General features: G+C 36.0%; 1 protein-coding gene across 4 annotated transcripts in view; it reads left to right on the forward strand.

Moving 5' to 3' along the window:
- Nucleotides 1–13,405, forward strand: part of pi4kb (phosphatidylinositol 4-kinase, catalytic, beta) — a 105,326-nt gene that overhangs the window by 43,559 nt on the left and 48,362 nt on the right. For all 4 annotated transcript variants that reach the window (XM_051922766.1, XM_028793946.2, XM_028793948.2 and 1 more), the window contains exon 2: nt 6,402–7,429. In XM_051922766.1, coding sequence (XP_051778726.1) covers nt 6,428–7,429 — 1,002 coding nt within the window. In that variant the 5' untranslated portion in view covers nt 6,402–6,427. The remainder of the gene's footprint in view (nt 1–6,401; nt 7,430–13,405) is intronic.

The following is a 13,405-nucleotide window of genomic DNA, read 5'->3' on the forward strand; positions in this document are numbered from 1 at the left end:
GCACTGACAGGCTGACCCCCCACCCCTTCAACCTCTGCAGCAATGCTGGCAGCACTCATACGTCTATTTTCAAAAGACAACCTCTGGATATGACGCTTCTTTGGTCGACCATGGCGAGGCCTGTTCTAAGTGGAACCTGTCCTGTTAAGCAACTGTATGGTCTTGGCCACTGTGCTGCAGCTCAGTTTCAGAGTGTTGCCAATATTCTTATAGCCTAGGCCATTTTTATTTTAGAGCAACAATTCTTTTTTTCAGATCCTCAGAGAGTTCTTTGCCATGAGATGCCATGTTGAACTTCCAGTGACCAGTATGAGAGAGTGTGAGAGTGATAACAGCAAATTTAAAACACTTGCTCCCCATTCACACATGAGACCTTGTAACTAACGAGTCACATGACACTGGGGAGGGAAAATGGCTAATTGGGCACAGTTTGGACTTTTTCACTTAGGGGTGTACTTACTTTTGTTGCCAGCGGTTTAGACGTTAATGCTTATATGTTGAGTTATTATGAGGGGACAGCAAATTTACATTGTTATACAAGCTGTACACTGACCACTTTACATTTTATCACAGTGTCATATCTTCAGTGTTGTCCCATGAAAAGATTAAATAAAATATTTACAAAAATGTGAGGGGTGTACTCACTTTTGTGAGATACCTGTATATTTACACCTCATTTGATCTATGTCATTTTTTCACTCTGAAAGCATGCACAAATCTGTTTCTGAATTAATTCCATAATGGGATAAAAGTGGCAATAACTTGAGTCTGAGTGCGTGTTTTTCCTTTATTTATTTTTAAATAACACCTGCTGCTCTTGTATTTGCATGCTGAAATTTTCTTGTGCGATCACAAGGTGTTTCCAGAAGTGACCTCTGCTTTTTGTCTTTTTGACATGTCCTGATGTGGTGCTATATCATCAATGCTGTAAGCAATTTTAGATGTAGTTTTTACTCAGTTTTTAATTGCGTATTACTGCGCTTTCCAGAGTAATTTGTTTACTTGCAGTCACACAATAGTGCAGTACTTGCTTTCTCTGTTCATTTTGGCCTCCACTTCCTAACTATCCTGGTGGTAACAAGTTGCCATCTAATGACAGTTTTGTAGCTGGTAATAAGATGAATCGTGTTTGTGGTCAAATCCTGCTCAAAGATGCCAGTAGTTTACACTAAAAGGCATCTTTATCATTTGAAAAGAGTAGTTCCAGCCTGTTATTTCCCAGAGTAGAACATAACACCAGCTGATGGAAATTTGTCATAGTTTCTTTCAAATCATATGGTTAAAGTCACCACACATTAAACTGCAGGATCAGAATAAGTCATTAAAATGTTCCTGCTGTCTGAAATTACAAAACATCTGGTCACTCCTAACATAACCTGCAGTGCATTATTTGGATGGCAGAAAAGTTTGTAGGACTGAAATTTGACTCCACTGTGGACTTGTTTACATCACAGGTCAGGAAACAAGTTGAAAATATAAGCAGAGACTACACTCACCCGGGCAGCCATCTCTTTGTTATTATAATCGAGGAAACATTATCAGTCACTAAAGGCAAGAACTGCCACACATAGAAGGTTTTTTTTTAACACACTGCGGTCACTGTGGTTAAAGTCTGATTAATCTATCTCTTCTGTATTTCTATTCTCCTCCATTCAATATAAATTATGTTTGTTTTGTCTACCTAATATGTTACTGGGCGGGGGTGCAATTCTGCTTTTCTATATTGTTTTTCATAACTCTGTTTACCGTGTATAATGTTGTAGTGGTGCCGTGTATTGTATTAATAATTCTGTGCACCTTGTTGTGTTTATGGATTTAACATCAAGAGAAATATTTTTGCAATTGTATTGCCTAGCAATAAACTTCAAAGTGTTTCAATCATTTCCATTTTTGAGTCCCCGTTTACAGAAGATATAAACATTAATAAGGATGATGTGATTTATCTCCCTGGGCAAATCCACAGCCAGAATTTCAGTGTCCAAGTAATGATATCTCAGCAACAACTCAAAACCCAAAGACCAAATTTTGTAGAGATGTTCATTACATAAGCTGGCTTTAGTTAAAAAATATATATATATTTGACCAATTAAAAATTTTTTTTTCACTTTTCAATTTTTAATATTATAATCAGTCATAACATTGTAATGTTTCTTTTTGGGCAAAGCATAGTATTTATGCTAAATATAGAGCTAGAAAAGAGCTTTTAAACAATATGAGAACCATTTCTGTGCAACTTATATTTAGGGAGATATAGCCAGTCAGTCATACCAAAAAATTAAGTTCAAAATTTGCTAACTTAAATCTCCCTTGATATTGACACATACAATTTCAGTTCCATGGGTTATGATATGACCAAATCAGCATGCCAAGTTTCGTTAAAATCTGTGACGATAAGGTCCAAAAGTGTGGTGATCTGACATGAAATTACCCCATTACGTCATAGCGGTGGACTGTTGTGCAACACTCTCTGCCTGTTGATAGCTAATACAGACCAATTTTCTTTCCAAACCCCATAGGTTTATCTAATGACCCCATATGAGTAAGTGTGACTGTGTGTGTGATTGTGGTGCCCTGTCCAAGGTTGGTTCCGGCCTTATGCCCAGTGCATCCAGAATTGGCACCTGCTTCCTGCAACTCTAACCTGAACGAGAGAGTTAGAAACTGAATAAGTTGTTGGGCAAACAGAAGTAATCATGTTTATTAAATTCAGAGAATGAATGAGAATTTTTTCTCCCTATTATTTCTAATTCCATCATTCATGATGCTCAAAATTAAAATGATTGTGACACACAACTAATTGAGAGCACAGTAATGTGACCAAAGAGGGCACAAATCATGTATTTTTATTTTCATAATGGGATAAAGGTAGCAGTATCAAAGGAGTTTTTTTTGCCTTTAAAGAGCAGCAGCATTTTCACATTTTAATAAATTAAACCATACTGGATTTCTAAATAGGTGTGATTTCCACCATCCCATACTAAAATTCTATTTCTGAGAAAGTGATTAGAATGTTCACATGGGCCCAAATTAGTTTTCTGCCCTTATTTGCATTTTTTAATTGGCTGAAGGAAAAATGACTTGGTACATAAAGAAGACCGGATTCTGCTTTTTAAGAATTAAAAAGGGTACTTGAGGTGTCACCTTTTTTATCCAGTGTGTAAATCAAGATGAAAATGTTGCCTTAGCAACAATAATTATAATCTATAAAAAATATTGGTTGGAGTGAAAGCCTGTAGCCTTTTACAAACCCTGCTTTATACAGTGCCCCCTTTCATAAATCACACATTTAATATTTCATTACTGTTTTCCTTACTAATGCAATACTTGCAGTCCTTCACTCTATTTATGCAGTATTTCACTTTTTTTAGGTGGGATTGCATATAGTTCACTAAGGAGATACTGCAAAATTTTACTAGTGTAACTCTACAACAGTCAAGTAAGGCTTATAAATAGTGCTGGGCGGTATACCGGTTCATACCGAAAACCGTTTATTTTTTTTATGATTTGGATTTTTCTTATATCGCAACACCAGTTTAAATTGCCTAAACGACGTTCGGAACGTGGCGCAGCGGGAAACTGTTCAAGTGGGGACCTTTTTCACTGCTACACTGCTAAACACAGATTTGTTGCACTAGGGCTCTTTTTCACTGCTACACCACCAAATAGTGGGCGGTAGCATAGGTATGCCGCGCAGTGAAAATGGACAGAGAGCCGAAAAAAAGCAGTCACGTCTGTCGCCTGGAGATGCTTTAGTTTTAAAAGGTCAGATGTGTAAATACTGTTTCTATACTACTGGATAATACTGCAAGCCAAGTTGTACTTGTTTTATTTGTTTTCAATACAGTGTAATGTACCTGGGTACTGTGTGATAGTGTGACAACATTTTGACTTTATTCTCGACATTTCCACTTTAATCTTGACGCTTATGACGAGAATAAAGTCGACATGTTGACTTTATTCTCGTAATTTGTCATTAAAGTAGAACATCGTAAACTAAACTTCATCATAAAATGAATATTTAATTTACTAGATTTTCTCAAACCCCGTCATAAGTTATATAGCACATTAAATGCTTTGTGTTAAGTGATTCGTTCAGAGATGGGCGCAACTCTGAATGGATGGCATAATTAAACATGTATAACGAAGATATTTTTAAAGTTCTGAACACTCCATGGGCTAAGTTTATAACTAGTTTTAATTTCACAAAGACGTTTATTGTTTGGTGATTGGTTATGTGGTGAAAGAAAAAGGAAGGATAGGAACTGGGGTTTTGGTAGCCTACATCAGATAGAGACAGCATGCATGCAATAAAGATAGCCCGCTCAGAAGAACAGGCATTGAATTCTGTGTTCGTGTCTCCGACCAGCAAATCACAAACCCAACATTTACACAATATTTAAGTTAAACCTGTGCGATAGCTATTCATACATCCAGTTTTTTGGAGCCTCGTCACACCTGCCATAAAGTTCTCTACACTGAACATACACCTGGGGACCCCTTAATGCGAGGGAGCAGCACTACCGCCTCACTACCGTGCATGTGTAATACCTGCTTTAATGCATTTCATCATGAAAATGATATCAAGTATTTATGTTAGCATTCTAAATTTTCAGAAAGCAGGAATATCATGAATGGATTCTGCATGGTGATCGCTGTCTTCTCTTAGTGCGGAGGAAGTCCGTTTAAGAAGCGTAGTGATTAACCACTGGGTCGGGGAACGTAACACAAAGCATTTAATGTGCTGCATTAATTTGTGACGGGGTAAATTAAGTAATTGATTAAACATTGATTTTAGGAAGAAGTTTAGTTTACGACATTCTACTTTAATTATGGAGTAAACTATGAGAATAAAGTGGAAATGTCGACTTTAATCTCAACATAAATGGCGAGAATAAAATGGAAATGTCGACTTTAATCTCGACATAAACGGCGAGAATAAAGTGGAAATGTTGACTTTGTTCTCAACATATAGTTTGTTTTTTTCTTCCCAGTATAGCTTAGCTTGAAGCAAGGTCCATATTAATGCAGTTTGCCTAAATGATGGTTCAGTTGGTAAAGATGTCATCACCAAGTTGCACTTGTTGTATTTTATTTTAATTTGGTGAATACTGTGTAATGCACCTAGGCTTGAAGTCTTGAAGTAATAGTGCAACTATCAGTAATAATACTATTATTTATTTTATTGTTATTATTTATTAGTTTAAATATTATGTAGTTTAATGATGATAAAGTTGTTTAAAAAGTCACTTTAACGTGTCAGTGGACAGAGATTGTTAACATTAACAGAAAGTGTAGTTGGTTTACAAAAAATATTTACTATTTATTCCTTTTCTAAGACATATTCGGTGCAATACAATTTTTGACAAGCACTTCTGGATATTTTACTAAGTCTAAATGCCTCTTTGTATGGTTGAAAATATGTTGTCAAAATTATAGTTTGTTTTTGCAAAATTTGTTCAATAAAAAGGTTCTATATTTTGACTGCATCTGTCATGCAATGTGATACCTTCTCCATTAGTGCCACCCCCTTGAAAACTATCACTTTATGGGGCAATGCAAAACTGTATTAATACTTATGTGCACATTAAAATGTTTTTTTTTGTACAATGTACAATACTGTTGACAGTGGAATAGGTTATTCTTAGCCAGTAATTGCAGTGGAAAATGTGGTTAACATCCACTCATGCATGGGGAAAAAAATACCGTTGAATACCGTGAAACCGGGATAATTTAGAAAAATACCATGATATAGAATTTTGGTCATACGCGCTAACCCCTACTTATAAACCTTTGAGACTTCAAATGGTAAAAGGTAACTTGAAACACATGTACGATAATGTGGAAGTGAAAAAATTAATTGTCATCAGTTGTTTACTTTTGCAAGAGAAATTACTCAGAATTGTAATTGGGGAATTGGCTTCATTTGAAAACCATTGAGAACAGCTAATTACACAAACTTAACGCCAATACATTGCTTATTTTAGGTTGTTGTTTAAAATCTGAACACATTTCAAACACTTGGAGATAAATGTTATTTTACTATGAAGTATATGAACCAAGAAATTACAGGGCCATTGTCTTAAGCTGAATTAAATAATGAAAAACTATGTGCTAGAAATTAAGGTTTTGTCTTGTCTTTTTGTTTCGATTTTGATTTTTGCATAAATTTTTCTAGTAAGAAAAGAATCTAGCAAGAATCATCCAGAATTTAAATAATTATGCTGAAACAGCAGCATGAAAGTGTCATTTGAAATGTTTCCCACTCTGCATTAATTCACATTTCAGAAGTATTAATGCAGTGTTTTGTCTCCTGTTATAAGTTTGCTCGTTTATGTAGTAGTATACAGACAAAAGTACAAAAAATAAATTATTAAAAATATTTTTTGTGTTCTTCATTTCAGATTCTTGTTCCCAGTTTCCTGTGGCTATGGGTGATGCTGATGTTGATCAAGCACCTGCTGCTTCAGAGGCAGACCTCCATGAAAGCTCGGCAGACAGTGATAAAGGTCTTCACACGGAGGGAAATTGCCTAGGTGTTATATCAGAGGGAACATGTGAGTTAGTAATTGATCCTGATGTAGCCCTAAAGGCTTGTCAGGAGGTATTGGAAAAGGTAAAGATGATGCATACTGGTGTTTCTACAGAGGAAGATGATGTCCATTGTTCTGATCATTTGGAGCATATGGACATTCATGATGAACTTGTTAATGGGGAGACTTGCGATACACACAAAACTGAAAAATCCAACGTTTACACTGATGGAAACAGTATTAACAGTAAACTAAGGCACAGTAAGGCTTCTGCGCCTTCCAAAATCCGTGAAGAGGAGGAACCTCTGCCAGGTAGCTGTAACACTGTGAAAAATGTCCGTAGGAGACAGAAAAATAATTCAGCCAAGCAGTCCTGGTTGCTGCGTCTTTTTGAATCTAAACTTTTTGACATCTCTATGGCCATTTCTTATTTATACAACTCCAAGGAGCCTGGTGTTCAGGCTTATATTGGAAATAGACTTTTCAGTTTCCGTAATGAGGAAGTAGATTTCTACCTGCCTCAGCTGTTAAACATGTATATTCACATGGATGAGGATGTTGGTGATGCCATTAAACCTTATATTGTCCACCGCTGTCGTCAGAGTATCAACTTTTCCCTGCAGTGTGCCTGGCTGCTTGGAGCTTATTCTTCTGATATGCACATATCCACTCAGAGACACTCTCGAGGAACAAAGTTACGGAAAGTTATCCTCTCAGATGAACTGAAGCCAGCACAGCGTAAGAAAGATCTGCCTCCTATTGCCCCAGCCCCAGAACTGGGCCTTTCCCCGTCTAAACGCACTCATCAGCGCTCTAAATCAGATGCAACAGTCAGCATCAGCTTGAGCAACAACCTGAAAAGAACAGCTAGTAACCCTAAAGTGGAAAACCAGGATGAGGTAATCAAGGTTGGGTTTACCAATTAGCCAATAGTTTATTTATCATTCGTAGATGTTACCTTAGATATTTTTTAATACTTCATTTTGTTTTAGGTTACAGCTAAACATTTATAATTAGTCATTATTTTTTTGTTGTTTTTTTTATAAATACTGACTGTCATTTAATTGATGTTGAATTATGTAAATATTCATTTTTCAGTGTATAGCTTTGTTTATATTGAACATTTTGTCTTGCTTGGAGTTTTGTCGCAGGTTAAGGCAAAACCTCTTTCATATGTTGCAAAACTTCTCTTTTAATATGTAAATGGGCTACAGTTTCGGCCTTATATTGTGATTTTTTTTTTTGACTGCCTCTGTTAGTTTATGTTAGTCCTTATTACTTTGGCCCGTAAATCTTGGTTTGGCTACTCATATTCATCATCTGTCTTTTCTTTATTGCTTGGCATTGTGCATACTGTATACTGTTCAGCATGTCCTGTAAGTTTTCATTTGTTGATCTTCCCTGTTTTAACAAGAAGCCGTTTAAGAAAAAAAATATATGTATACAGAAATATGGCTATCATTCCTAAATGGCTCATACGATATTTTTGGTAAACTTCATAAATTAAAGCTGAAAGTCTACACTTCAGTCACATAATGATTGCTTAATTTCATATCCATTGAGGTGGCATACAGAGCTAAAATTATGAAAATGGTGTCACTGTCCAAATATTTATGGACTGGACTATATCCATCCATACATACATACAGTATAATGCCATTTTCAAACTCATTTAATGTAGATGAACAAACTTTTGACTCGAAAGCCAAATCTTCTCATATCTCCATTTAGTTCAGCCTTTCTAAGGCAACTTATACTTCAGTTGTGCTTGGTTTTTCAATTTACAATACCTTAAAAAGTGAAAATGGCCAAAGTGGTCTGCTGTCATATACAGGTTAAATTCAGTGCCTTTCACACTATTTCTTTGGTAATGTCTTTACTTACTAGTACTTGATCCAGTACTAAATGTGGACTGTTCAGTGCTTTGATAAAGAAAGAATGTCAGTTTCTTTCACATTTAAAAAGGTTCTGGTAGTTGTTTAGTGGTACACTATAAGAAATGCCATAAGGTAAAGTAAGGACCTATTCTTTAGTACAGTGAATTTTGCTTCACTAGGAAGAACAGAATCCCTCTAAAATTAAGGGCCTCTTTAAAGAGATGTAGTAACATGGTGCACAGTTTCCAAGTTATAACCTTTTAGTTTGTGTTTTCTTGAGTACATATTTTCAGTGCAAGGGTTTAATCACGACTAAGACATAGCCTGGTTCACTGCAGAATGCCTGTGGTTATTACAATGAGATAGATTTTCCAATGTGACTACCTGTAACACCTACAAATAACTGGATTTCAGTTTTCAGTCATTGTGTGATTTTTTTTTTTTCTTTATTTTGCTTAAATTATTTTAGAGCTTCAGGAGAATATGTTTTGTGTGAATACAGTAATCCCTCGCTATATCGCGCTTCGCCTTTCGCGGCTTCACTCTATCACGGATTTTATATGTAAGCATATTTAAATATATATCGCAGATTTTTTGCTGGTTTGCGGATTTCTGCTTCCTCAGTTGGTTTGCCCAGTTGATTTCATACAAGGGACGCTTTTGGCAGATGGCTGAGAAGCTACCCAACTTACTTTTCTCTCTCTCTTGCTCTGACATTCTCTGCTCCTGACGGAGGGGGTGTGAGCAGGGGGCCTGTTCGCACACCTAGACGATACAGACGCTTGTCTAAAAATGCTGAAAGATTACCTTCACGTTGCTCCCTTCTGTGCAGCTGCTTCCTGAAGCGACATGCTGCACGGTGCTTTGCATACTTAAAAGCCAAACAGCCCTATTGATGTGTTTGCTTTTCTCTCTCTCTGATATTCTCTGCTCCTGACGCGCGCTCCTTTGAAGAGGAAGATATGTTTGCATTCTTTTAATTGTGAGATGGAACTGTCATCTCTATCTTGTCATGGAGCACAGTTTAAACTTTTGAAAAAGAGACAAATGTTTATTTGCAGTGTTTGAATAAAGTTCCTGTCTCTCTACAACTTCCTGTGTTTCTGTGCAAATCTGTGACCCAACCATGACAATATAAAAATAACCATATAAACATATATGTTTTCTACTTCACAGCTTTTCACCTTTCGCGGGGTTTTTGGAATGCAACCCCCGCGATTGAGGAGGGATTACTGTAATTTCTAATTTGTTTTTATCTCAAATTTATTTTTAAACAGTCTGGCGCAATAGGGTTTTAGTTCCCCAGCTCTTCATTAAGAGGTTTCAGTAGTTATAAACATTATGCCATCTTAATTTCTTTCCTATTCTTGATGCCACATACAGATACTGATTTTGCAAATTAGGAATGTCTTGTAGAAATATGCACATGATAGGAAGTCTTAAATTCCTTAACTTACAAGTACAGCACTTGTTTTAAAAAACATTTTTATGAGAAAAGTTCAACCATAAAACCTTCCATAATGCGTGTCTTTTCTAAACAAGCAAATATTTGCATTCTCTATTATTACCCTTTTTACTAATGCTTCACTTATAATATGGTGGTTTTAAATAATTATCATGAAATGAGTGCATAGAAAATTGATTGCAGACTGATAAGCTGTACTGAATGAGCTGAATGCTGACTAGGACTACAGTTTTAAAGGGCAACTTGTTTCTTTCTGTTGAAATAAAAACAGAAGAATGTCAAGTTTTGGCTGTCACCAAGTTGCAGGGTTTAGAGGCGAAGATAATGAAGAGGCCGTTCAAAGCCTCCCCCTGGCACCAGGCCTGGAAATCTTGCTGTGTCAGTGGTTTGTTATTCTCTCTCTCTCTCTCTCTGGATTTGCTATGACATCATTCTTTGTACTTGCACATCTCCACAGTAACACTTGTCATTACCCCCATTAATTTATCATCCTTCTCCTGACTGCTTTATCTCAATATGTAGGAGTCTTTGTATAAAGGTCAACAGCAGATTTTTAGAATGCAGGTTTACGTGTGCAAGACCACAGCATTTTCAGTTGTCAAGTTTTCCTCATTATGCGGTTATTGTTGTGTTAATTCCAAAATGATTGACTGGGTTTCATTTTATGTGCAATAATGTATTATTTGTGCCCATCTTGATTCAAAAACATACACACAAATATTGAATGCCAAAGTATCTTCAGATTTTCTTAATCTAAATTTGCACTTTGTTAATGCAATCTAGTCGAAAGGCTTTGGAATGAAACCTGAGTGTTTTGTGTGTGTTGGGAAGTGTATTCCAACCAAAAAATAGAAAAAGTTATGTTTTACACTATGCAGTCTTAAAGGTATTTAAAATAATGGCTAACAACCAAATGGCATGTCATCTTCATTTTGGTAGTAAGATATACTCTGCTTTTATGTACATTCTTGAAATGATTAAGATTTGACAAATGAAAGGTGACTTTTTCATAATCACTCCTGGAATGTAGTTATGTATTTGCTTCTCAACTGTAAATCACATTTAAGTTCAATCTGCCTGATAGCTGCAGCCATTGACTTCATCCTTGTGATATGGACTAGCTTTATGCTTTGCAAGCTAAAATAGAGTGCTTATGTACTGCTTAAAGTTGAGGTAGGTATGGAGAATTAAAAAAAATAATGTAATGTTAATACCTACCTTCAACATTCAGAAGCAAAATTCTAAATTAAGAAAAATTTGAGAACTTGAGTACTATTTTAGTGTAATCCTTAAAAAGTGGACTGTATGGGGCTCTTCTCCTTGTGTATTTCATTTTTTTTCCTCTTCACATGACAGAACTAAATGTACACTGAGGAGGGTTTGTGAGGGTCCTACTGCTTTTGTTTAAGTAGTAGAACAGCTTCCAGGTCAATCAGAGAGAAGGTGATTCTTTTATTCTTACACCCTTGTTCAAGAAATTATGGACAGATCATATGAAATGAAATTTTGTCTCCGTTTTTTCCCAGAGGCTGATTCATCTGAACTCAGTGAATTCTGAATTGACTCTAGATGCTATTTTCCTACTATTACTGTATTTATACCTTCAGTGAACACACCCAGATGATGTACATTTAATTTCCATTTTAGTTTCAATGTCAAATTAACATAATTTTGTAGTAGGAATAGTAGTAGTGATTGTAGTTAGATGTATATAGATATACATATTAGGCCTGGGAAAGTTAACGGCTTAATTTTTGCGATTAACGAATGCCTTTTTAACGCGTTACAAAAATATTGTCGCATCCAGGGCCGGCAATGAGGCAAATACCTCAGGCAGTGCTTTGGTCAGGGCAGCATTTTCATTTTTTTTTTTTTGTGAAACATTAATACAAAAAAATTAAGTGTGTACCTAAAGAACTACATACACATCCAGTACCATATTTATAAACTATCATCAAAAATTAAAAAAAAAAAAATACAAATTTCCTACATCACATTTCAGTATGTAGCACTGGAGTTCATTTTCTTCAATTATACTTTAGGTGCAGGGGTGTTGGAAGATAAATTAAGGCAGTCCTGGTGCAATGATAGAGAAAAATTGCGAAGGTAAAAAGTATGCTTTATTTATTTATTTTTTTTATTTCATGTTTCTGTAAGAAGATGAAATCAATGTCATATTACATAAGTGCTACATTAGTTATCTTTGAGTGGCACTAAAACCAAAATAAGTCTCTAGTACCACTGTATTTAATCACTGGTGTGCCAGGTAGCTTACAGTGCTGACTGCCCTAATATAATGATAAAATTCTATGAAATAGAAGTGTAGTGATTATCCCTATCCATGATTCCAGTTTGCAGTATCTTCACTAATTAATGAAAAGAATGCAAAATAGCCATTCAAATAATGCCCAGTGTCAGTTTTTAAGCGAGATAGCAGCTACAGGGATCCTTTTTAGCATGCTAGGAGCAAAGGTGTAAGTAGAGCAGTGTTTTCCAATTTTTTTTTTTCTGTGGTGGCACACTTTTTGCAAACCCAAAAAATTCCCAAGGCACACCGCAATTCTACCAACCAAAAAAGTATTAATTCCTTTAGATGTACTAAACTGTCCAAAGGGGTGGTACAAGGGCCAGCAAAAAAAACAAAAAGCAGCTTGGAGATTGCCATTCACAGACACAGCACTTAGTGATCACTTTGTACATATTTTCCAGCTGCCTCATCCCTTTGCCCACTCATATAGGCAGTCCTATTTCTGCCTCACTCCACTAACCCGTCGTCAGAGGTACTTGACAGTGTATGCCCACTGTCCCTCGGCTCTACGACAGTTGCTGACAAACATGCACTCCTGCATATGGTCCCCCAATAAGTCTCCTGCCTGCTAAAGTGCTCTGTAAGTGCCGTGTCTGTAATACAGTGATCATGGAGCTGCTTTTATGTTGGGTTCTCCAAGTAGTCCCGTTCTCCTCAGGCAGGTCTCAACCACTTGAGTAGCTTGATTCTGTCAGTTCTGGTCCCAGGGGCACTACAGTTATTTCCATGGTGCACCAGTGGAAAAACACTTGTGTAGAGTATAATTATCAAGTCATTGATGGTGATGAACAATTGAAGATAGTATTTACAGAGTTTTAACACAACTTTTAATGTATGCCCATTTAAGAGATGTGTATTCTTTGAATTAAATAAGTCTTCAGCAGTGCATTCAAACTCAACAGTCACTCTGATTGTTTTTTTTACTTTGACACATCTGTGTCTCATATGCTATGCCAATTTGAGAATTAATACATTGACCTCATTTTCTTATTGCCTTCTTTTCAACTTGCCCTTTAGGAAGGCATTCAAATTCAGGTTGTACTTACTTAAGCAGTGTTTTGTTAAGTTCAGGTTTAAGGTCATTGTTTAAGTTTAAACTATGCCAATAAGTTTTTTAAATTCCTTTGTATTCTACATTCATTTTGTGATTCAGCGTGTATTAATTTTATAATTACATGTTTTAATGTTAGATGCAATTAATCATAAATTCATAAATTTATGTGGT

Source organism: Erpetoichthys calabaricus, chromosome 2, assembly GCF_900747795.2.
Source record: "Erpetoichthys calabaricus chromosome 2, fErpCal1.3, whole genome shotgun sequence".
NCBI lineage: Eukaryota > Metazoa > Chordata > Cladistia > Polypteriformes > Polypteridae > Erpetoichthys > Erpetoichthys calabaricus.